Here is a 25,763-nt window from a genome sequence, read left to right as displayed (position 1 = left end):
TTGGTATCATTCTTTTCAGCCAGCGGTCGGCTTTCATGTAAAAGCAATCCTAGTGGCTAATTAGCCTCTAGACTGCTTTTACAAGCAGTGGGAGGGAATGCCCCCCCCCCCCACCGTCTTCCGTGTTTTTCTCTGGCTCTCCTGTCTCAACAGGGAACCTGAGAATGCAGCCGGTGATTCAGCCAGCTGACCATAGAGCTGATCAGAGACCAGAGTGGCTCCAAACATCTCTATGGCCTAAGAAACCGGAAGCTACGAGCATTTTAGGACTTAGATTTCGCCGGATGTAAACAGCGCCATTGGGAAATTGGGAAAGCATTTTATCACACCGATCTTGGTGTGGTCAGATGCTTTGAGGGCAGAGGAGAAATCTAGGGTCTAATAGACCCCAATTTTTTCAAAAAAGAGTACCTGTCACTACCTATTGCTATCATAGGGGATATTTACATTCCCTGAGATAACAATAAAAATGATTTAAAAAAAAATATGAAAGGAACAGTTTAAAAATAAGATAAAAAAGCAAAAAAATAATAAAGAAAAAAAAAAAAAAAAAAAAAAAAGCACCCCTGTCCCCCCTGCTCTCGTGCTAAGGCGAACGCAAGCGTCGGTCTGGCGTCAAATGTAAACAGCAATTGCACCATGCATGTGAGGTATCACCGCGAAGGTCAGATCGAGGGCAGTAATTTTAGCAGTAGACCTCCTCTGTAAATCTAAAGTGGTAACCTGTAAAGGCTTTTAAAGGCTTTTAAAAATGTATTAATTTTGTTGCCACTGCACGTTTGTGCGCAATTGTAAAGCATGTCATGTTTGGTATCCATGTACTCGGCCTAAGATCATCTTTTTTATTTCATCAAACATTTGGGCAATATAGTGTGTTTTAGTGCATTAAAATTTAAAAAAGTGTGTTTTTTCCACAAAAAATGCGTTTGAAAAATCGCTGCGCAATTACTGTGTGAAAAAAAAAAATGAAACACCCACCATTTTAATCTGTAGGGCATTTGCTTTAAAATAATATATAATGTTTGGGGGTTCAAAGTAATTTTCTTGCAAAAAAAAATAATTTTTTCATGTAATCAAAAAGTGTCAGAAAGGGCTTTGTCTTCAAGTGGTTAGAAGAGTGGGTGATGTGTGACGTAAGCTTCTAAATGTTGTGCATAAAATGCCAGGACAGTTCAAACCCCCCCAAATGACCCCATTTTGGAAAGTAGACACCCCAAGCTATTTGCTGAGAGGCATGTCGAGTCCATGGAATATTTTATATTGTGACACAAGTTGCGGGAAAGAGACAAATTTTTTTTTTTTTTTGCACAAAGTTGTCACTAAATGTTATATTGCTCAAACACGCCATGGGGATTTGTGAAATTACACCCCAAAATAAATTCTGTTGCTTCTCCTGAGTACGGGGATACCACATGTGTGGGACTTTTTGGGAGCCTAGCCGCGTACGGGACCCCGAAAACCAAGAACCGCCTTCAGGCTTTCTAAGGCCGTAAATTTTTGATTTCACTCTTCACTGCCTATCACAGTTTCGGAGGCCATGGAAAGCCCAGGTGGCACAAAACCCCCCCAAATGACCCCATTTTGGAAAGTAGACACCCCAAGCTATTTGCTGAGAGGTATAGTGAGTATTTTGCAGACCTCACTTTTTGTCACAAGGTTTTGAAAATTGAAAAAAGAAAAAAAAAAATTTTTTTTCTGGTCTTTCTTCATTTTCAAAAACAAATGAGAGCTGCAAAATACTCACCATGCCTCTCAGCAAATAGCTTGGGGTGTCTACTTTCCAAAATGGGGTCATTTGGGGGGGGGTTGTGCCATCTTGGCATTTTATGGCCTTCAAAACTGTGATAGGTAGTGAGGAGTGAAATCAAAAATGTATGCCCTTAGAAATCCTGAAGGTGGTGCTGGGTTTTCGGGGCCCCGTACGCGGCTAGGCTCCCAAAAAGTCCCACACATGTGGTATCCCCGTACTCAGGAGAAGCAGCTGAATGTATTTTGGGGTGCAATTCCACATATGCCCATGGCCTATGTGAGCAATATATCATTTAGTGACAACTTTTTGTAAATTTTTTTTTTTTTTTTTTTTTTTGTCATTATTCAATCACTTGGGACAAAAAAAATAAATATTCAATGGGTTCAACATGCCTCTCAGCAATTTCCTTGGGGTGTCTACTTTCCAAAATGGGGTCATTTGGGGGGGGTTTGTACTGCCCTGCCATTTTAGCACCTCAAGAAATGACATAGGCAGTCATAAACTAAAAGCTGTGTAAATTCCAGAAAATGTACCCTAGTTTGTAGACGCTATAACTTTTGCGCAAACCAATAAATATACGCTTATTGACATTTTTTTTACCAAAGACATGTGGCCGAATACATTTTGGCCTAAATGTATGACTAAAATTTAGTTTATTGGATTTTTTTTATAACAAAAAGTAGAAAATATCATTTTTTTTCAAAATTTTCAGTCTTTTTCCGTTTATAGCGCAAAAAATAAAAACGGCAGAGGTGATCAAATACCATCAAAAGAAAGCTCTATTTGTGGGAAGAAAAGGACGCAAATTTCGTTTGGGTAGAGCATTGCATGACCGCGCAATTAGCAGTTAAAGCGACGCAGTGCCGAATTGTAAAAAGTGCTCTGGTCAGGAAGGGGGTAAATCCTTCCGGGGCTGAAGTGGTTACAGCCATTTCTTCTGTACAGCCTTCTAAAGCACATATTTTACACAGTGCCTCTCTAGCAGGCAGAGGATGGGGGTCTGACATTACATGCTGCGCAGCTCAGATAGGAGAACTGAGTGTAATCTGTGACTTGAGTGGAGGGAATGAACACACCCCCCTCTTTGCAAACTCATAGGGAAACATGCACAGCTTGTTGGCCAGTTCAGTTAGCTTGCCTGCCACATGTTGGTTTTGTTGCCATTATGGCATGGTAAGGGTAAAGTTATAAGCAGGCGTTAGCTTCCTTTTTTGGAGAAATCCCTCCCTTGTTGCTCCCTTGTTGATGTAGTGACCATATAAATTCCAGCTGTGGGTGGAGACAGGTCAGAGAGTGCAGGGAATGGGAACAGGACACCCCAGTAATCCTGTGCTGAGCTGATCTAAAGGGCCCTGTGCAGGGCTGAATTCCCAGGTGAGGTAGTACAGATCATAAGAGGAATGGCTGTGGTTGCCCTGATTCTCCTGACCTTCTTTTGCGGGTCCTGTAATGGGGTGAGTAAGGCCTTGGAGGCCTGGACAGAGTTCTTTCATGTGAGTAGTGGTGGAAGCTTGGGAATAAGTATGTCATCTGGGAGGATGCCAGGCTGGGCAGAGCTATAGAAGGGACATTGGGCTGAAACTAGTAAAAACAGAAACACCTTGTTCCCCCTGCTTCTTAGCTGTGGGTCCTGTGAGTGGGTGATGGTAGCCTAGGGCTGTGGACTTAGTATACATAGAGGAGTGGTCCCAATTCTGTGGTGCTCCCAAGGAGAGAAATGGAAAAGAGGGAAGAAGATTTAGCTAAAAGATGTGCACTTGTCCTATGCACAGAAGTGACTGCTACAGAATGTTTAACCTTGCACATGGTGTTCTGTGCTGAAGATGATTCTGATAGTATGTCAAACATGATATGTCATGGGAAGCTATGTGCAGTTGAAGTAAAGTGCTTAAAATGCATTTATGTGTGGACATTCCTTTATTCTGAATTTTAAGGTCTCTGACCAGGGATGTTGTGAGCGGGCCTCTGGCCAGGAGAAATGTGTCCAATATGGTAGCTGCAAAGGTAGGGGAATGGGTGCTTTATCCAAGAAGAAGCAGGGTAGGGACTTTGTAACTTGGTGGTAACTTCTGTCCAATTGTCCCCCCTTGTGAGCGGAGGCCATCAATCATAGACAGTGTGCTGGAGCTCCACTCCTCCATCCCCTTCGATCTCTTGCAGAAAGCCCAACTTGTCAGAAAGTATTCATGCAGATAGCAGAGAAACAAGGTACCAGACAGAAATCACACAGTGCTTTGGAGTTAGACAAGTACACACAACAGAAGGATATACTTTGTTAATTTTTTATGTCAGAGGTTTGCAACCACTTTAAATATATGTGTATGTTCTTTAATGAAGTGTTGGGGAAGTATAGCCTGCTTGTTTTTTTACTGCATCATTTCTATAGAAATACCTTGTGATTCTGCTAGTTCCACTTCTACTCTGTTTCATTCTGACCACACCAAGTATGGAAGCAGATCCATGCTGGTGTCGTTAAAGTGATTGTAAGGGTAAATTGTTTTTATTTTTTTAAAATAACTAACATATCATACTTACCTCCACTGTGCAGCTCGTTTTGCACAGAGTGGCCCCGAACCTGCTCTTCTGTGGTCCCCCGGCGGCTCTCGCGGCTCCACCCCACATCTGATAACCCCCTCGGAGAAGCGCTTCCCTGGAACACCAGGGATTTCACACAAAGGAAGCAATAGGATACTTTTTCATACAAGTAGGCACATATTAGGAATATGAAATGCTGGGTTTACATATTTTTTCAACCTCTAGAATGCATGATGCACACATGGGGAAGAACTTTCCTTGCTGTGTGACATCATTACATGCCCAGCTGCTGAATATTCATACATGCCCACCACTTTGTGGATAGGAAAGCTCTTATAAAAGGCACACAAAATTATTTTCAAGGTAGCTAGATGCAATTATGTTAAAATATAAATATTTAATTTATTTCAATGTTCCTTCACATTATATTTTAACGTGTATTGCATTAAGGCAGCCATGTCAATGGGGTGGCAATGCACAACAGAAAAAGCGTGTGTGTCCATTGGCTTCTACTGTACTTGTGCATTGGGATGTCATTTTAAATGAACATTACTGCAACAAAGAGGTCTGAAGGACTCCTAAATACCTCCCTTCCCATGCTAACTAAACCCCCTTGAATTTACCTTAGATCAGCTAGTGATGTGGTCCAGACGCCTGCACCATACTGGGTGGCACTCAGGGGAAACTTCCCTGAAGGCTTACAAATAGACAACTTCTGTATTTGGGCCAATGAAAAACCCATTACCCCTTGCACTCTGCACCCTGAGATCCCCCTGTCACCCAGCCCCCCTACCTCTGAACCCCTTACTCTGAACCTTCTGCCAGGAGAGAGAAGACAAAGCTGAGTATAGAGTTACTAGGCTCTCTTCCCCACTTCCTTCTCCTACTGGTGATATCACCTGCTCCCCATTGCAGCCTGTAGAGGCCATCAGTCCTTCGACCTCTTGTGGGAGAAGGGGGAGGAAGTGTGCACTTCTGGGCTAAGAGGAAGAGGGAAGCCAAACACGGAGATGCCCACCATCTCCTTTACTATGGAACCCTTCCACTGCAGCAGCCATTTTCTAGAACTCCAACATCCAAATGTATTTTTTTACTTTTAATGTAAGCTTTTTATTTGAATAAAACACCAATATGTATTACTCCTCCCTCCCATTAAACCTTTTATATCATTATTTTGAATATTTAATGTCTATATCAGACTGAAACTAAGGGGGGAGTTAAAACCAAATTTTATTTCCTGTATTCTTCTTGCACAACCACCACTTGCTTACCGGCCCCTTCCCCGCCTTCCTGCCCAGACCAATTTTCAGCTTTGAGCACTGCCACACTTTGAATGACAATTACGCGGTCATACAACACTGTACCCATATGACATTTTTATCATTTTGTTCACACAAATAGAGCTTTCTTTTGGTGGTATTTAATCACTGCTGGGGTTTTTATTTTTTGCTAAAAACAAAAAAAAAAGATGGAAAATTTTGAAAAATAATACATTTTTCATAGTTTGTTAGAAAATTTAGCACAAAGTTTGCCGTGATCAGGACTGATGTCCCTCTCATAGCCACCGGTGATCGGCTTTTATTTTCTCCTCACGCTATTAGCATGAGGAGAAAAATAACTGATTACCGGCTCTGTTTACATCACATGATCAGTTGTCATTGGCTGACGGCTGATCATTTGATAAGAGGTCGGGATTGGCCCCCTACTCCGATCTGTGATGAGCCGAGTCTCATAGACTCGATCACAGAGCGCGCCACGCGTGTCCTGCAGGGGACATGCGCAGCGCGGGGGTACGTCATATGAGGGGATGCCGGTAAAGTAGGTCCGCGCTGTAGACGTCATTCAGCTATAGTGCGGACGGGAAGGGGTTAAGGATAGAATAGGATGTAAATCCAGACAGTGGACTTCTCTTATCTGCTCCCTTTTGGTCTGATAAATATACCATTGAAAATGTTTTATTAGATCTGCTCAGTAAGTGCAAAAAAATGTTTTGAACCTTCCAGAAATCCATGAGCTTTAACTTCCAACCCTGCCCAGGGTCTCTGTAGACTTAAGGCCTGTACACACGGGCCAAATATCAGGAGAAATTAGCTGATACAGTAGAAAACGGCTGACATTCGGCCTGTGTGTACGTTCTTGTTTGACAGAAGCCGATCTCATGACCGGCTTCTGTCAAACGAGTATACTGGAAAACCAGCAATCGATTGGCATCTGATCAGTGCTTGCAACCAATGGATGCAAGCGCTGACTAGTGTGCTCTGTTGGGGGGTGATCCCCCCTTGAGAACACAATAGTTCAGCGGGGAGATCGCTGTACTAACATTGCATGGTTAGTACAGCAAGCTCCTTGCAAGCTCTTCAGTTTTTTTTTTTCCATTCAGCCTGCTGGGATGAATGGAAAAAAAAAACAAACTTACCATGTGTACCAGGCTTAAAGAACAACTTTCCCCATGTTTTGCTGAGAGGGAAGGGGCATTTTCTAGTCATAATATACTTCTTGTGTTGACAATGCTGCTTCTCTGTAGATACTGAACAGTGAGTGAGCACTGAAACTCTTGGACAGGATGTGTTTTACTTGCAGGATCACCAGGTGAAAAACAAACAATACAAAGCATGAAAGAAAAAACCAAATGCAATAACCACATCTAAGGACTGGAAAGCTGCCATGTGTTACATTTTTGTTCTCAAACCAGACTTTTACCCTACATTAATGTTAATTTTTCCCTGCCTTCTCCCACCTTAGGCCCCTTTCACATGAGGCGGGCTCCGTTTCTACGGAGCCCGCCTCGGTCCGCCGGCTCAGCTGGAGATCTGTCCGTTGATCTCCACTGAGCCGGCGGATGACAGGTCCCTCTCTGCTCACTGAGCGGGGAGGGGCTTGTCAGGCGCCGCTGCCGCCTATGGACGGATCGGACGAAAACGGACAGCGTGTCCGTTTTTGTCAGATCTCACCCGATCCGATCCGCCAGTGATGGACCTGGACGTAGAGCCATCCGTCTGCTTTTAGCGGATCGGACGGGGTCGGATGTCAGCGGACATGTCTCCGCTGATATCCGACGCTCCATAGGCTAACATGGATCGTCCGTTCAGGTCCGCCGTCAAAACTGACAGGCGGACCTGAACGGTCCGATCGTGTGAAAGGGGCCTTACACTCACACATTTAAATAATATTTTTAAAAAAATGTATTCAACAGTTTTTAAGCTGTAAGGCCCCTTTCACACGGTCGGACCTGTCAGTTTTGACGGCGGACCTGAACGGGCGCTCCATGTTAGCCTATTGAGCGACGGATGTCAACGGAGACATGTCCGCTGACATCCGACCCGGTCCGATCCGCTAAAAGCAGACGGATGGCCTACATTCAGATCCGTCGCTGGCGAATCGGGTGAGATCTGATGAAAGCGGACATGCTGTCCGTTTTCGTCTGATCTCTCCATAGGCAGCAGCGGCGCCTGACAAGCCCCAGTTAGCAGAGAGGGACCTGTCATCCGCCGGCTCAGCGGAGATCAACGGAGAGATCTCCCGCTGAGCCGGCGGATCGAGGCGGACTCCGTGGAAGCGGAGTCCGCCTCATGTGAAAGGGGCCTAATGCAGCACTTCTAAATTTTTCACCTAGGCGGGAATGACATTTGCCTCCCTGGATTCTGCACATGCTTTGGATCTTAACAGAGCCCTGTGGCACAAATGTATATTCACAAGATTTCCTGCGCACACACAAAGAATGGGCTAGTATGAAAGTCCAGAGCTCAGGGTGTCTGTGTATGTGCAGGCAATCCACCCACATATGCACAGATGTGTTGCAGGGCTCTGACAGGACCTGAAAGCTGGGTAGAGCCCTGGGGCACATCTGTGCACTCACCAGAGAGGGGAAGAGGGCCAAAAACTAAAGGGAACTAAAGTCTCTCTTTAAGTTTAGATATAATTTAAGTAAATGGCTTAGGCAGGCCATAAATTATGCAATTTTCTTTCTTTCAGGAAAGAATATCGCTCGGTTCCCTCATCAACATAATCAGTGTTGATTGGGGAATCCCTCCCATGGAGCTATTGTCTTCTCCCAGCAGGAGCATGCAGGGAGCCATCCCTGCTGGGAAAACATGGTGATTGATAGCGGCTATAGCCGCTGGCAATAATCGCATGCTAGAAATCCAACAGGCTGGTTGCACTCAAGTCGATCAATAGATTGACTTGGGTACAATCAGCCTGCCCATAGATGGTTCGAATCTTGGCTAGTCCCTGCTGAACAGGCCAAGATTCGAACCGTCTATGGCTGGCTAGGGTGTGGCCCAATAGACAATAGGTAGCAGCGCTAAATAAACTTTAGGTTGCAGAACATATACCAGTGATATTACAGTCAGCAGTATAGAAATTGAAAAAAACTATAAAAAACGTCCATTAATGTAGGTAGGTAGTGCTCAAGGATCAACCAAACGTGTTCAATAAAGTCCAAATCGGTGAATTTCGCCCTCCACCGCACCACCAGTGATAAACCATACAAAATACTCGCTTACCAGACGGCAAGCTATAGACGCTTGCGACCTATACCTGGCCAGGGCCTTTATCCAATGAGGGACCACAAGGACAGATTCCAGGCAAAAACCCTTCTAGATGATCAGCATAGGGACCGCCAAACTCGCCATTCACAGATCGTGATAGGATGGAATATGGTGGTATTCAGATGTTCCCAGAACAAGAAAGGATCACCATAGCGTAATACTGTTATGCATAATTTATTTCTATAAAGGAAAGTCACTTACAATGTTTCGAAGCAGTAAAAACAAAACAGCCGGCCGGCTTGTATGGACACTCGTCCCTCGAACGGTCCACGCGAGACGTCAGCACGTCAGCTCCTCCCAACGCGCGTTTCGTCACACAATGACGTCTGGGGCACCCAGACGACGTCATTGTGTGTTTTGGTTGATTGGTTGATCCTTGAGCACTACCTACCTACATTAATGGACGTTTTTTATAGTTTTTTTCAATTTCTTTACTGCTGACTGTAATATCACTGGTATATGTTCGGCAACCTAAAGTTTATTTAGCGCTGCTACCTATTGTCTATTTACGTTTGTGTGTATCTCACTTCTAGCAGCAGCTCCTTTCTTTGATTTTTTTGATTTTTCATTCTCACATTCAATTATTTTATTTCTTTCAATTCAATCACAGCGCGGTATTCTCTGCTTGTTTATTGGTGTGGCCCAAATGTTGACATTCAAGTCAGCACAGAGTCACTCTGTGCTTGCTAAATACTGAAATGTGTGGTATTCTGTTCTTTCAAGCCCTAAGGTTTTGAAGTTAGAGTAAATAAGACCATAAACTCTGAGCATGAGCTATAACATGAGTGATAAGTAAGTTAAATAAAGATTGTAATACCCATTTTGTACCCATTTCTAGATATCCAATGGTCTCGCACCAACTGCAGTTGCATGTGTATATGTTTTCAGCGGTGTGAGTATGATCAGCAATATGGCCGATTTGAAAAGAGTTGAAATTTTTCACTAAAATAAAAAAGAGTGAAGATTGACTTCAATTGTCTAATCATGTGCAGATGAAATAAATAAACAGGAATTTCCTCTTCACCTGATTGAACAACTGAATTAAATCTTCGCTCCTTTAGAAAATCAGCCTCATTGTGTACAGATGAAAACATCTTCCCACTGTTTTATAACAATTATTTTCGAGATATTGTGGAATAGAAATTGCACCAATCAACTTTTCTATTTTCCTCTTTTATTTTTAAGGGGGGAAATAACAAAAGCTGTAATTTAGAACCGCTGACATTAAAATATTTAGTACAATTATTTTAGTTCTCTTAAAGCATGGGTTTAAGGTTATGGTACTGAAAGCTTTGAATAGAGAGAAGGCGCAGTGTGCTGATTCTTCAGTATCAGATGATTTCTTATAATGTGTTTTTCTTCATCCAGAATTTCATTTAGCATTTTGAAAACTACAAATATAAAAACAGCTCAGAAGCATCAAAGATTGCTGACAAAACCTGCAAAAGAAAGAAAGCAAAAATAAATATATTTTAGGTTAGAAAGTTAGATCTTAAACCCCCTCTTCCCATTTTATTTTGACAGTTTTAATATAGCAAAGGTAACTAAACTATGACAAAAAAATTACTTGGGTAAAGTTACAGAAATCAAACTAAATTTTTTTTAAATACAAAATTAATTTGTATGGCTGTGGGTGTTATGCCACCATCCCCTCATCTTATAACAAAAAAAATTGAAAGTACTCGTAATTGGACATAAAGTGATAATAAGGATTCCCTAGCTGAATGGACCAACAGTCGAGCTGCATGATTGTTGGATGACAATCAGCTGTGGGGGATGCCATTGGATTTGTATCATGTCAGGTTACAACTTTATGTGGTTTTTATACTGAAGGAATTTCTTACATGCCTTTTTAACCAGTTTCCGGCCTTACTTTGCTGGGAGGGCATCCATGGAGATCCTCCAACGATCGCGCTGCCTGCGCCCGCTGTGGCGCGTTTTGTGATCACTGCATCCTCAGGACACAGTTGATCACAAATCAGGGTAAAGGGCCAATCACGTTATCAGCTTTGTCCAATGACAGCTGATCATGATGTAAACACAAGGCGGTTATCTGCATTAGGGATTGACTGATTATCGTTGGTGCGGCCGTATCGGTATCAGTCAAAAAACTGACCGATATTAATGATATTGCTTCAAGGGGTTTCACAGGGGTGATGCATGCGTTCTTTAGAGCGGATGGTCGGCTTTATTGTAATAACAACCGATGCGGCTCAGCAGCCGCTCAACTTTTATTACAAGCAGCAGGTGGGGACATTACCCCTCCCACCACCTTCCGCCACTCGTCCAGGATCTCTCGTCCCACTGGGAGGCCCGAGCAACCAGCCGGTACATCCCCTGGCTGGCCCAAAGACCTGAACGAAGCATCTAGTAATCGGGAAGCGATGTCATGACATCACTTACCGGATTACTGGCATCTTAAAGGCGCCAGTTTTAAAAAATAAAGTATTCAAAAATGCTGAATACTTTAAAGTGCAGTGGAGGGGTTTGGGGTCTTATAGACCCCCAATCTCTCCATAAAGAGTACCTGTCACTGCCTATTACTGTCACAAGGGACGTTTACAATAACAGAGCTTAAAAAAATTTAATTAAAAGCACAGTGTAAAAAATGTTTTTTAAATGTACAAAATATCGGCAAAAAATATCGCCAGGAGAGGTGGCCAAAATATCGGTATTGTATCAGCACCAAAAAAACGATATTGGTCGATCCCTAATCAGCATTTCTTTCCTCACGCTGACAGCAAGGAGAGGCGAGCCAATAACCGCCTTGTGTGAAAGGGACATCTACACTCATAATCAGGGCATTGATTTTTAGTGTCCTGATTATCAGTGCAGTCCCAACAGTGCCCACCAGTGCCTCCTCATTAGTGTCACCTATCAGTGCTGCCTACCAGTGTCCATCAGTGTCACCTATCAGTGCTGCCTACCAGTGTCCATCAGTGCCGCCTATCAGTGACCCCTATCAGCGCAGCCTCATCAGTGAAGGAGATAAATTACCTGTTTGCAAAATTTTTACAACTATGAAAAATGTTTTTGTTCAAAAATTTCCATCTTTTTCATTTGTTTCGAAAAAAATTAAAAAACCCAGCGGTGATTAAATACCACCAAAAGAAAGCTCTATTTGTGTGAAAATTTTTCATTTGGGTATAGTGTTGCATGACCGCACAATTGTCATTCAAAGTCTGACAGCACTAAAAGCTGAAAATTGGCCTGGGCAGGGAGGGGTTGAAAGTGCCCGGTATTGAAGTTTACTCAGCCCTTGCCCTATGAACTCGTTGCCACTTTTCTTCTGCATACAGAACGCACACTGGAACTTCCACCCACACTAATTGAAGCTCAGGTTTTTTACTCATCCTTGGTGAGCTTGAGGCTACTTTCACACTGAGGTGCTTTAGCGCTAAAAATAGCACCTGTAAAGCGCCTCTCCTGTCACTCCAATGTGAAAGCCTGAGTGCTTTCACACTGGAGCGGTGCGCTTGCAGGACAGTCAAAAAGTCCTGCAAGCAGCATCTTTGGAGTGATGTAGGAGCGGTGTATACACTGCTCCTAAAGCGCCCCTACCCACTGAAATCAATGGGGCAGCGCCGCCAAACAGCCGGCAAAGCACCACTGCAGCGGTGCTTTGTGGATGGTTTTAACCCTTTTTCGGCCGCTAGTGGCCGAATAGCACCGCTAAAACGACGGTAAAGCGGCACTAAAAATAGCGCTGCTTTACCGCCGACTCCCGCGTCTGAAAGTAGCCTGAGTCACTGACAAAATTAACTCACAGGTGAGCATGCTTTATATTATATTTACTAAGTCAAAATAAGTCCTTGAGCCCTGGTTCACATTGGAGCAATTTGGCATGCGATTAGACAATGGCACCATCCAAATCAATGCAACGTTTCTGTACTACTTTTGGCGAATTCGGGGTGCAATTTCCATAGACATCTGTGCAGGAACACGCACAGATGTCTCTGAAATCGCTCCCCGAAGTCGGGACTGACATGCGGGAATGAAATTGTAGTTCAGCTGAACTTGCATGATTTCATTCCCGATATCAGTGTGAACCAGGGCTAAAGACCAGATAAGATCATCTTCTCAACATGCTTCCACAAAAGCATAAGGCCGTGCACTGCATCAGCAATAGAAGCAAAACCAAGTGGCTTTACTAATCACTAATTGTGGGCATTGAGGAAACAGCTGCTTTTTTCAGTAACAGTGCAAACTCAAACAGCATGCAGTTGGATGACTAAATGGTGAGAAGTACAACATTGCCCTGTCCTCATTGGTCTTTTGCCAGGGCCTGCTGCAATTTTCTTCCTCAAACTGATGCTAGCAATGACCAGCAACACTCTTATTCCATGTTCTACAAAGAAAAGGAAGCATAGATCTATATAACGTCCAACTCAAAGATCTACATGCCCTGTTGTTGCAGCAGTAAGACCAGCTGTGGGATGGTTTCTGATCAGTTGTATTTCAGGGCTCAAACTACTAGCCAGGCCTTAAGACCCCTTTCACACCGAGGCGTTTTTCAGGGATTTAGCGTTAAAAAAAGCGCCTGAAAGAAGCCTCATCTGCAATCCCAATGTAAAAGCCCGAGTGCTTTCACACTGAGGCGCTGCGCTGGCAGGGTGTCAAAAAAAGTCCTGCAAGCATCTTCTTTGCAGTGCTTTAGTAGCGGTGAATACACCACTCCTAAAGTTCCCCTTTCCATTGAAATCAATGGGAAGCGCCTGAAAAGCGACTGAAAAGCGCCTTGGCAGCAGCGCTTTGTGGGCACTTTTAACCCTTTATTTGGCCACTAGCGGGGGTTAAAAGCACCCCGCTAGTGCTCAGAAAACTCTGGTAAAGCGCCGCTAGTTTAAGCAGCACTTTACCAGCGTTTTTCGGGTGCTGGCAGTGTGAAAGGGCTCTTAAAGGACTCAGGCTTTCACATTGGGATTGCAGATAAGGCTTCTTTCAGGCCCTTTACAGGCGATTTTTTTAACGCTAAAGCGCCTGAAAAACGCCCCAGAGTGAAAGGGGTCTTAAGCCCCGTACACACGATCAGACTTTTTGACAACAAACATGCAAATTAGCTGTTTTAAGGCAACATCCAAACGTGTGTACGCTCCATCGGTCAACTTTTTCGGTTTTCATCGGACTTTTGTTGGCTGTGCAAACGGACAAACTTTCCGGCAACAAAAGTCCAATGTAGCAAAGTCCGATCGCGTGTACACAAAGCCATTGGACTTTTGTACAAACTACAAACACGCATGCTCAGAACCAATGCAAAAGATCAGACAACAATACAGAAGTTGACCAAAGGGTGGCGCCGGAGAATTGAACATCCTCTTTTTGAAGTGTCATCAGTATGTTGAAACTACGTTTGTGTTTGCTGCCTAAAAAGACCTGCCGTGTGTATGCTTAATTAGTTTACGGCCAACGCCCTTTGTACAAAAATCCACAGGAAGGTTTGTACAAAGTTCCGATTGTGTGTATGAGGCTTTAAGCCGCGTACACACGGTCGGACTTTTCAGCTACAAAAGTCCGACAGCCTGTCCAACAGACTTCCGGAAGACTTTCAGCAGACTTGCGGCGGACTTGTGGCAGACTTTCTAACGAACGGACTTGCCTACACACGACCACACAAAAGTCCGACGGATTCGTACGTGATGACGTACACCAGACTAAAATAAGGAAGTTGATAGCCAGTAGCCAATAGCTGCCCTAGCGTGGGTTTTTGTCCGTTGGACTAGCACACAGACGAGCGGATTTCGGGGTCCGTCGTAGTTACGACGTAAAGATTTGAAGCATGTTTCAAATCTAAAGTACGTCGGATTTGAGGCTAAAAAAGTACGTTGAAAGTCCGGAGAAGCCCACACACGATCGGATTACCAGCCAGCTTTAGTCCGTCAGCGTCCGTTGGACTTTTGTAGACGAAAAGTCCGACCGTGTGTACGCGGCATTAGAGTTACTTGCAACCTGTTGCCCCACCCAACCCCTCTCGTAAATAATTTCATGAAATTACACTGTTAAATGTTTTATGCAGAATTAAGTTACAAAAATAAACAACAACAACTTTACCAATATTAACATAAAGCATATTTCATTAAACTGACTGTGATAAATAAAATAAGGATAAAATGTGATTGGCTACTATAGGAACTGTACACATCATTACTGCCTTGTTAAGTAAATATTTTAATGCTATATTAAATATAGCATTAAAATAATAACCAATCAATGACAGTTTCACTGATTTAGGATGCAGAGAGATTTACAGCGGAGCACACCACTGGACAGGGGAAGGGGAGCTGTCAAAGTTAACTTTTCCTATTAACAAGCTGGTGATTAGTTGCTAGAGAGTCCAAGCAACCAATCACCAGCGTGTTAATAGGAAAAGCAAACTATGCCAGCTCCTGCCCCACCCCCACCGCGTCTAGTTCTTTGCTGACTCTCTCTATATGCCAGGCCCTGCTAAGAGAATGACAGAGGGCAGAGGCTGGGAGGAAAATCTGCTCCTGTTCAGCGCCACTGGCTCTACACTCGCCCTCAGCTTATTTCCACTAGCCTAATACGAGCAGGGGAGTAGAAATTTTGAGGGCTGCTGTATTTTAGTTCTCTATAAAATACAGAATAAAAACAGCATAGCTTGGTACATATTTCACTATTCTGGGCCAGTTGTGATTGAAATTCATGACAAAGCTAAGCTGTTTTTATCCCGCAAGTGTTCCTGAAGAAAGAGGACTTTGATTGTAAAGCACCACAGATCCCAGTAGATTATTTAGGCCTGGTTCACACCTATGCAAGTTGCAGCTGATGCATATTGCCCAGGTGCATTTTGCATTTTTCAATACACGTTTTTAGATCCATTGAAGTCTATGGATCCAAAAACACAACCTGTTGGTCCCTGGCCCTTTCCATAAAATGCACAGATGTGAACATGACTCATAGGAAACCATGTTAAAGTGGTTGTAAACTCTCTAATTTCATACCTCCCAACTGTCCCTGATTTGGAGGGACTGTCCCTGATTTGGAGCAATGTCCCTCTGTCCCTCATTCCTCCTCATTTGTCCCTCATTTTGGTCTGATCCATATAGTTGTATATAAAATGCACTTTTTATCTTTCAAAAAATGTTTCCCAGTGCTAAACCTTTCATCCAATTTCTAAATTACTGCATTTGTACATTTTAAAAGCCAATATAAAGGAATAGTAGTGGTTAAAAAAAGCACTTGTGGGTTTAATTAACCTTTTTTTGAGTTAATTCTCCTTTAAGAGGGTGTGGCAGGGGGCGTGTCCTATGCCTGCATACATTTGCTAGTAGGTGTCCCTCATTCCCATCTCAAAATGTTGGGAGGTATGTAATTTCACTTTTGCACTTTATAATCTACAGTGCTAAGCCTGCTGATCGCTGCCTGTGAAATTTCACTTACTGGTACAGTGTCTTCATAATACATCCAGCAATCTTTAATGATGTCACTGGTGCATGTGCAGTCCATAGTTTCTTTAACCGCCTCACGGCCTGCCCGCTGTCATATGACGTGACAGACTTTGAGCGGTGATATCTGAATGATGCCTGTAGGTACAGACATCATTCAGATATTGCCGTTTTTAGCCGGGGATTCCCTACACCATAAGAGCGATCATAGCGGCTGTTCCACCGCTTGATCGTTCTTACGGGAGGCGAGAGGGGATATCCCCCCCTCCCGCCGCTTCTACTGACTCACTGCTACGATCGGTGAGTTGGACACAGGATCCGTCGGCCCCGGATGTTGATCATAGAGATTTCCAGCGGACCAGATGGTCGCCGGAGTCTCTATGATCGTCAAAGGCCCAGTTATGACATCACGCCTGGCCTCTGCATTCAAAAAAACAGTGCCGCCTTGGCTGGGAAGCCGTGATCGTTTTTTTGTTTTTTTTCGGATTTCCGGCTTCCCAGCCTAGTGGTGAGATGTGAGGTCTTATTGTCATGTCATACTCCTATTACAAGGGATGTTTACTTTCCTTGTAATAGGAATAAAAGTGATCAAATTTTTTTTCAAAAAAGTGTCAAAATAAAAAAAAAAGAAAGTATAATTACCAAAAAAAAAAAAATTTTAAAGCGCCCCTGTCCGTGTGCTCGCACGCAGAAGTGAACGCATACGCAAATCCCGCTCACATATGAAAACGGTGTTCAAATCATACATGTGAGGTATCGACACGAACATTGGAGCAAGAGCAATAATTTTGTTCCTAGACCTCCTCTGTAACTCAAAACATGTAACCAGTAAAAAAAATTTCAAGCTTCGCCTATGGGTATTTTTAAGTACCGAACTTTGGCGCCATTCTGCGAGCGTGTGCAATTTTGAAGCATGACAAGTTAGGTATCTATTTACTCGGCGTAACTTCATCTTTCACAATATGCAAAAACATTGGGCTAACTTTACTGTTCTGTTTTTTTTTAAGCACAAAACTGTTTTTTCCCCCCAAAAAAACGTGTTCCAAAAATTGCTGCGCAATACCGTGCGAGATAAAAAGTTGCAACAACCGCCATTGTATTCTCTAGGGTCTTTGCTAAAAATATATATATAATGTTTGGGGGTTCTATGTAATTTTCTAGAAAAAAAAAAATGATGATTTTTACATGTAGGAGAGAAATGTCAGAATTGGCCTGGGTGGCAAGTGGTTAAAGACATGCTATGTGTACCGTTTCTATAGCCACAGCATGCCCGGGTTATCTCCTTATACTGAAAACGGCACATACAGGAAGCCTCAAGATCGTGTGCTCTTTACCTTCCTGGTTCTCCCCTTTTGACTGTATAAGATGTCACACAGGGGGAGTAAACCAGAGTAGCACACTGACTTCCATGCGAGCAAGCAACGATCACGCATGCACAAGGTTTAGACAGGGAAAGAAAGGAAGGGCGGAAATGACGTCCACACAGGAACAAGAAAAAAGAAAAAAAAATCCGGGGTTTACTTCCTCTTTGAATGGACTGTAGTGTGTTTCAGCAAAACTGAAAATGCCCTAAAAAATGCGCAGGTGTGAACCAAGCTTCACTGGCACCAGGGGATGAGCAGCTTCATTTTTTTGCATTTTTTTCAAATGCGGAATAGCTAGAACCAACAGTAGATCCGGTTCCTAATGCTAACGTTTCCATGTTTGTGAAATTGTTTTTCACTTCTGGTCCTTTTGACCAACGGTCACTAGAATAGGAGTCAATAGGAAATTTTGATAAAAAGGGCAGAGTGCACAGCCAGCAACCGAAACCAAAGCAGGTATAAATAAAGTAAACATAACATACCTGTAGACTTAGTGTCCTCTTCCTTGATTCATATTCTTCATTCCTTTACAGATCAGCACAATTGCAGCGATGACACCACACATTCCATAAAGCAGACCCAGACCGCAGATCACATTCTCTGTGGCTTCAGAAGCTGGTTTGGATACCTCAGGGTCTGTCGTAAGGGAACACAACAGACAGGTATTAAAAATTTGAACACCAATCTAAAATACTGATCCTAAAGTTACACAAATCAAAATCAATGTATGATAATCTAATCCCATACAACATACACTTTTACAGGTGAGCCGGCATTGCAAGGTGCTTAGATATATCCGTTGTTGAATTTCAAGTCCTCTTGCAGGGCCCTAGAAATAACTGCATCCAAAAAAAAATTTTATGTACACTGTTATTATTCTGAACCTAACCTAACACTGACAGGAACCCTACATACAAGACTCTCACCTTTGTAAATTCCAGTCAAATTTTTTTTCAGTTTTGAATGTAGTGGAGAAGAACTAGAGCCCCTATTGGGGTTTTACTAATATCCAGAGCTTTGTTAGAGAGATGTCCCCTCACTTACTGTGTTTGGTGAATGGTTTCACCAAACAGGAAGTGACAGCAAATCTCCAACTGGGACAAAGACAGAAAAACAAATTTGATGGGGGTTCTAGCTTTCTGTACTCCACATACAAAAAAAATGATTATTTCCCTCACTTTCTGTCTGGGAAAACTGTTGTCACTGTCAGGGAAAAGCCCCTGATAGCAGTTAAAATACCAAAAGGGGTTACCCTTCCCAAATCTATCCAAAACAAAAAGAATAAAGTTTGGGCTGGCCATACTCTTTAACCACTTGACCTCCGGAAGGTTTACCCCCCCCCCTTCATGACCAGGCCATTTTTAGCGCTATAGCACTGCATTATTTTAACTGACAATTGCGCGGTTGTGCGACGCTGTGCCCAAATAAGATTTATGTCCTTTTTTCCCTACAAATAGAGCTTTCTTTTGGTGGTATTTGATCACCTCTGTGTTTTTATTTTTTATTTTTTGCACTATAAACAAAAAAATACCAACAATTTGGAAAAAAAAGCCCAATATTTTTTACTTTCTGCTATAAAACATATTCAATAAAATTTAAAAAAAAATCAAATTTCTTCATAAATTTAGGCCAATATGTATTCTGCTACATATTTTTAGTACAAGAAATCCCAAAGAAGCGTATATCGATTGGTTTACATGAATGTTATAGCATCTACAAACTATGGGATATATTTATGGAATTTGTATTTATTTTTTATACTAGTAATGGTGGCGATCAGCGACTTATAGCGGGACTGATATTGTGGCAGATAATCTGACACTGGAGCGGTCAAAGGGTTAACTGTAAGCCTAACTAGTGTTTATGTGTACTGTATGTGCTGCTTTTACTAGTGGAAGTAATGGATTCTAGTCCCTGCTTTGTAGGGACACAGAATCCATCCCTTCCTTCCTGTCAGAACAGCAATCTGCCTTGTTCTGTATTGTTTACTGACGATCGGTGGATGCTGGTGGACATCAAGTGCAAGAATCACAGCAGAAGAAGAATCATCACAGCAGAAGTGGCCTGCCAGGGAAGCATACACGCAGGCGGAAGTGCAGGATCACGTATATATGTGATCCTGTGCAGAGTTGCCATCCTGTAGCAGTAAAAGTGCTATAGGGTGGTCAGCAAGTGGTTAACTCAGAACATAGTAGTTGTCAAAAAATTAGATGTGGACCCTGCTACTCAGTGCAACAGCTTTCCCTGCAAGTGAATTCTAAGGCTGGCTTCACACTGTGTGTGGATGCGGCTCACAGCAGGGGGTCCGGTGCATCCCTGTTCCCTGTTTTAGGGGCGAATCAGGCCCGAATTTTCACCTAAATTTGGACCTGAAATGGAGCCAAAGACACATGACTCCTGTGCAATGCGCTCCGTGGCCACCCCGGAGATATGTGAACCAACTCCATTGAGAGCTAGTCACAGTCCTCCGGCATGCTAATTGGATGCGGGGAAACCCACATCCAATTCGCGTCAGTGTAAACTCGACTTTAGGGGCAGCTGTTTGGGACCCCCTCCATGGAGTTTAAGCTTAGCTGCAGGAACTCACAGATGCGGATCAGGGTTAGTGCCAGCTAATGGGTAAGACACAAGGTTTAGGCTGCAGATGCAGTGAAGTCGAGGTTGGGTGTAGCAAAGGCAATATTCAAAACATAACTTTGGTAGCTCAGGGATAGGGATGATGTTTGGATTCAGACCGATGTAAGATTTGCTTTGAACTTTGGGTGTTCAGCAAATGGTTAAACCAAAGTGTTTGTCTGGCTGCTGAGTCAAACTCCAGTTGAATGTAACAGCTGCTAATTCAGGGCTTCTAGTTTCTAGTAATACAGTGGCTGCCAGCATTCTAGAAACTAGTGATCCTTGAAACCCCATTCATCTGCTGGAATGTAAACACAGGGACAGGGATCCTGGCTAAACTCCCTGCCCAAGTATTGGCATAGCCATATTCAGTCAGTGACATCAGTTTACAATCCTGCTCCTTTGTTTACAATCAAGCTGCCAGCTTGGAATCTGTTAGTTGCGGCAAAAGTGCATGCTATTGGAGCGTATTGTGATAGGCAATTGTTTCTGTGGGTGTCCTACATCATGATTGATGATGGATTTTCATTGTGGGACATTTTTTTTTCTAAAAGAACTTGTCTCATGTGTCATTGTGTTTTTCATTTTTTTTTAATGAGAATGAGTAACCAGGGTCAATGTGTACCCCTTAACTACCTCAGTACAGGGCACTTACACCCCCCTTCCTGCCCAAGCCAAATTTCAGCTTTTAGCGCTGTCGATGTTTAAATGACAATTTCACAATCATGCTACACTGTACCCAAACAGATTTTTTATCATTTTGTTCCCACAAATAGAGCTTTCTTTTGGTGATATTTGATCACCTCCGCGTTTTGTTTTTTTTTTGCTAAATAAAAAAAGAACTAAAATTTGGGGGAAAAAAAGTTTCTTTTGTTTCTGTTATAAAATTTTGTAAATAAGTAAGTTTTGTCCTTCACTGATAAGGCGGCACCGATGAGGTGGCACTGGTAGGCGGCACTGATATGCAGCACTGATGGGTACTCATAGGTGGCACCAAGCTAGTTATGCAGAGTGCAGGCGCCACCTACTGTTCCTTTCTGGTATAGCTTTAGCTGTTTGTATTAGTTACACATTGTAATTCTTAGAATGTGTTAATAAATTTGTTAGGAACTGTGGATTCTGGGAGATTCTCTAGAGGAAGTGAGACACAATTTTAGGAATATTCAGCAAGGCAGTAATACTGTTTCTCTAATCTCTAGCCATCACCCCTCAACGAGCTTAAAGAGCAAGTTCCTGTTAGCCCATTCTGTATTATAGAGCATTGTTTTTTTTTATTATAGGCAATATTGTACAGATTGATGTTTATTTTATCAATTTGTAGTTTCATCTGGCTCGTTCTAAAAAATTTAAGATCAAAGAAATATGGTACATGAAGTTTATGGAGCAGTCAGGTTTAGCTCTCTGTCCTACAGATAAAACATAAATATCTGCATTTTTTTTGCTAAAAAAATTACTTAGAATCCTCAAACATTATACACTTTAATAGTTTAATATAAAAGACGATTTCACGCCGAGTAAACAGGTGCCTAAAATGTCACACTTAAAATTGCTAACGTCCATGGAAAGGTGACAAACTTTGGTATTTAAAAAACTCCATAGGCAACGCTTTTAGGGCCTTTTACAGGTTACCAGTTTAAAGTTACACAGGAGTTCTGGTGCTAGAAGTTTTTCTCTCGCTATAACATTTGTTACGATACCTCACATGTGTGGTATAATCTACATATGCAAACAGAAAGATCAGTGCTACTACCCATACATTTTGATGGTAGAGCTTCCAGGTGCTTGATCCACAGTCATTGGCTGAGTAGAATAATGTAGGAGAGATGACCCGCACACCAGATGCTGCTCTTAAGAAATCTTCCTTTTATTGGAAAGCCACAATGTACAAACGCAGATAAAATCAGTTGACGTGTTTCAGCCTATAAGGCCTTAGCCATAACCAATAATCTACATATGCATTTGCCTTTGTTCAATTTTTATTATTTTTTTTGTTAAAATTCTTTTTATTTTTATATATATATATATATATATATATATATATATATATATATATATATATATATATATATATATATACACTGTCCCTTTAAAAAAATGTGATCGCTTTTATTACTTTCACAAGGGATGAACAACATCCCCTTGTGATAGCATGGGCAGTGAGAGGTTCTCTTTACTGAGACCAATTAGATTAACCAAGTTTGGTTTGATCAGATGCTGTTACAACCCAGTAATGGCTTGTAAACAGCAAACCAAAGCCGTAAGTGACAAAATCCTTGTTGCTTCTATTTTCAAACACCTTTAAGATAACCGGACAACTTCTTTTTCTCCTTAATCTCTATGGTCAGCCGGCGGAACCTCCGGCTTCAGTCCGGGGCCCTCCTGTTTCAAGGCAGCGGGGGGAAACCACCTACCGCCCCATGTAAAAGCAATTTGAGTGGCTCTATGGCTGCTCGGATTGCTTTTGCATATTTAGCATCACTGGCTAAAAACATTGATACCAGAGTCTTGACTGTGGCTTCAGCCATGGCCCCGGTATGACCACTTCATATGGGTATTTCCTATGGGCGGGAAGTTGTTAAACCATTGCCTAATTTTAGGTACTGTAGTTTGTCACCATTTCTCAAGGACACGCAATTTAGTGTCTTGACATGTTTGGTATCCATTTACTTGACAGAGTCTCATCTTTTATACACTATATTGCCAAAAGTATTGGGATGCCTGCCTTTACATGCACATGAACTTTAATGGCATCCCAGTCTTAGTCCATAGGGTTCAATATTGAGTTGGCCCACCCTTTGCAGCTATAACAGCTTTAACTCTTCTGGGAAGGCTGTCCACAAGATTTAGGAGTGTGTCTATGGGAATGTTTGACCATTCTTACAAAAGCGCATTTGTGAGGTCAGGCACTGATGTTGGACAACAAGTCCTGGCTCGCACTCTTTGCTCTAATTCATCCCAAAGGCATTCTATCGGGTTGAGGTCAGGACTGTGTGCAAGCCAGTCAAGTTCCTCCACCCCAAACTTGCTCATCCATGTCTTTATGGACCTTGCTTTGTGCACTGGTGTGCAGTCATGTTGGAACAGGAAGGGGCCGTCCCCAAACTGTTCCCACAAAGATGGGAGCATGAAATTGTCCAAAATGTCTTGGTATGCTGACGCCTTAAGAGTTCCCTTCACAGTAAATAAGGGGCCAAGCCCAACCGCTGAAAGACAACCCTACACCATAATCCCCCCTTCACCAAATTTTACACTTGGAACAATGCAGTCAGGCAAGTACCGTTCTCCTGGCAACCGCCAAACCCAGACACGTCCATCGGATTGCCAGACAGAGAAGCGTGATTTGTCACTCCAGAGAACACGTCTCCACTGCTCTAGAGTCCCGTGGTGGTGTGCTTTATACCACTGCATCTAACGCTTTGCACTTGGTGTAAGGCTTGGATGCAGCTGCTCGGCCATGGAAACCCATTCCACAAAGCTCTCTACGCACTGTTGTTGTGATAATCTGAAGGCCACACAAAGTTTGTAGGTCTGTAGCTATTGACTGCAGACAGTTGGCGACTTCTGACCCCACTCTATCATTTTACATGGCCTATCACTTTGTGGCTGAGTTGCGGTTGTTCTCAGTTGCTTGTACTTTCTCATAATACCACTAACAGTTGACCGTGGAATATTTAGTAGTAAGAAAATTTCACGGATGGACTTATTGCACAGGTGACAACCTATCACGGTACCGCGCTTGAATTGACTGAGCTCCTGAAAGCGATCCATTCCTTCACAAATGTTTGTAGAAGCCGTCTGCATGCCTAGGTGCTTGATTTTATACACCTGTGGCAATGGAGGTGATTGGAACAGCTGCATTCAATGATTTGGGGGGGGGTCCCAATACTTTTGGCAATATAGTGTGTATTACAAAAAAGTGTCATGTGAGTAAGTTATATAAAAAAAATGCTGATTTTGAGATGTGTGTGAAAAACTTAAAAATGATCCCAAACTGCAAGCAGTTAAAGGACAAATCTGACTTTACTGAGCAACTATTACTTACGCCAAAATTTGTTGGTGGGGTTGGTGCTCTGTCCAGCATGTTCCACAGAACAGGTGTACACTTCTCCCTTCTGTGGGATGGTAGTTAAGTACAGGAACTTGCTGTATGATCCATCTGGTGCGGGGTAGAAGTCCGTCTCTGACACTCCATCTGACAAAGGATGATTGTCCTTCTGCCAGCTCATCTTGATCACAGGTGGAAAGAACTTAGTAGCCATACAGATCAGAACATTAGGCTCACCCACAATCACAGGGTCTTCAGGAAATACATGAAGTTCAGGTGGAACTGTAGGAAAGAACAGACTATTATATCCCAAGCTACAGTTCTCTTACAACATACTGTATCTGTGTTTAGTTTCCTACAATTTTTACTTTTTTATTATCTGTGCACTCAGGCCTGGGGAGTTGTAGAAGAGATTGTGCTACCTATTGGACTCCCTGCTTCAGCAGGTTCTAGGGCACTCTTCTGTGTGAATCTCTGGTCTGGAGGGTAATCAATCCTGCCTCGTATGTGGTGGGGTGAAAATTCAACCAGGAGCAGCAGAAGAGTCTGTGGCTGTGGCAAAAGTCAGCTAAATAATACAGCCTCCTCTTCAACCACCTAAGCTTAACTAGCATTTAGCCCTTGCATTGCGAGGTCCCGTTGCAAAGGTAACTTTTGGTTTTGCCCAAAGTCATGCTTTAACACATTTTTTGACTTCATACACATATATGAGGCATCCAAGAGGTGGACTCTTTTCCCGGGTGCTACATATAATCACTGTTGTGTTTGTGCTGGAAGCACAATGGAGTGTGCGCTCCCAGCACTGAGACCAAGCTGTTACCAACAGCTCTGGGTCTCGTTCTAATGGTCAGGGGCTGGGAGAACCAGCTCCTGATCATGTGATCAGTGTGATTAGCCAATCAAAGAGATCACTACTGTGAGTGAAAAAGACACATTGCATCTTCTTCTTGTTAGGGGACAAAATTGCGAAAAGTCTGTTGAAAATGAGTAAATAAAGATTAACTAAATCAGGGCTTGATTTAGTTTAGTGAGTGTCAGTATTAAGCCTCCTTCACATGGGGTGTATGAATCTGTGTCCTATGTCAGGGCCATGTTTACCCACACAGGGATGCACAGGTGTTCTGTACATCCCTATGCAGGTGGTCCCATTGCTGTGATTTGGGATGCAATGGCTGCAAAGACCCTGCATGCGGGTGTCTGTGCAGCCACTGCATCCCAACTGACATGTAGCTCCCTGCATTTGGATGCATGGAACATCTGTGTACCCCATGTAGGTAAAAACAGCCATCACATGGGGCACAGATTCATACTAGACATGTGCTCTGAATTTAAATTTGGATTAATTTTTAGTTATTCGGAAATTTGTATGTATCCAAATTCCTGAATTACAATAGTAACAAGTTTAAATGAATCCAAAATAATGAAAACAAAAGTTCAGACAAAATTTTAATTTGAACAGTTTTCAAATCCAATTTGAATAATTTTCAAATCGAATTTGAA

At 42.7% G+C, this 25,763-nt stretch overlaps 1 protein-coding gene across 2 annotated transcripts in view; it reads right to left on the bottom strand.

Annotated features, from left to right (window-relative positions):
- Nucleotides 1–9,989: 9,989 nt before the first annotated feature.
- LOC141107478 (RLA class II histocompatibility antigen, DP alpha-1 chain-like) overlaps nucleotides 9,990–25,763 on the bottom strand; it is a 55,114-nt gene continuing 39,340 nt past the window's right edge. For both annotated transcript variants that reach the window (XM_073598243.1, XM_073598242.1), the window contains exons 3-5: nucleotides 24,261–24,545; nucleotides 18,085–18,238; nucleotides 9,990–10,274 (exon numbers count right to left, since the gene is read on the bottom strand). In XM_073598243.1, coding sequence (XP_073454344.1) covers nucleotides 18,093–18,238; nucleotides 24,261–24,545 — 431 coding nt within the window. In that variant the 3' untranslated portion in view covers nucleotides 9,990–10,274; nucleotides 18,085–18,092. The remainder of the gene's footprint in view (nucleotides 10,275–18,084; nucleotides 18,239–24,260; nucleotides 24,546–25,763) is intronic.

The sequence above is a fragment of the Aquarana catesbeiana genome, linkage group LG09 (genome assembly GCF_042186555.1).
Source record: "Aquarana catesbeiana isolate 2022-GZ linkage group LG09, ASM4218655v1, whole genome shotgun sequence".
Classification (NCBI taxonomy): domain Eukaryota; kingdom Metazoa; phylum Chordata; class Amphibia; order Anura; family Ranidae; genus Aquarana; species Aquarana catesbeiana.
This window is presented reverse-complemented; position numbering and strand designations above follow the sequence as displayed.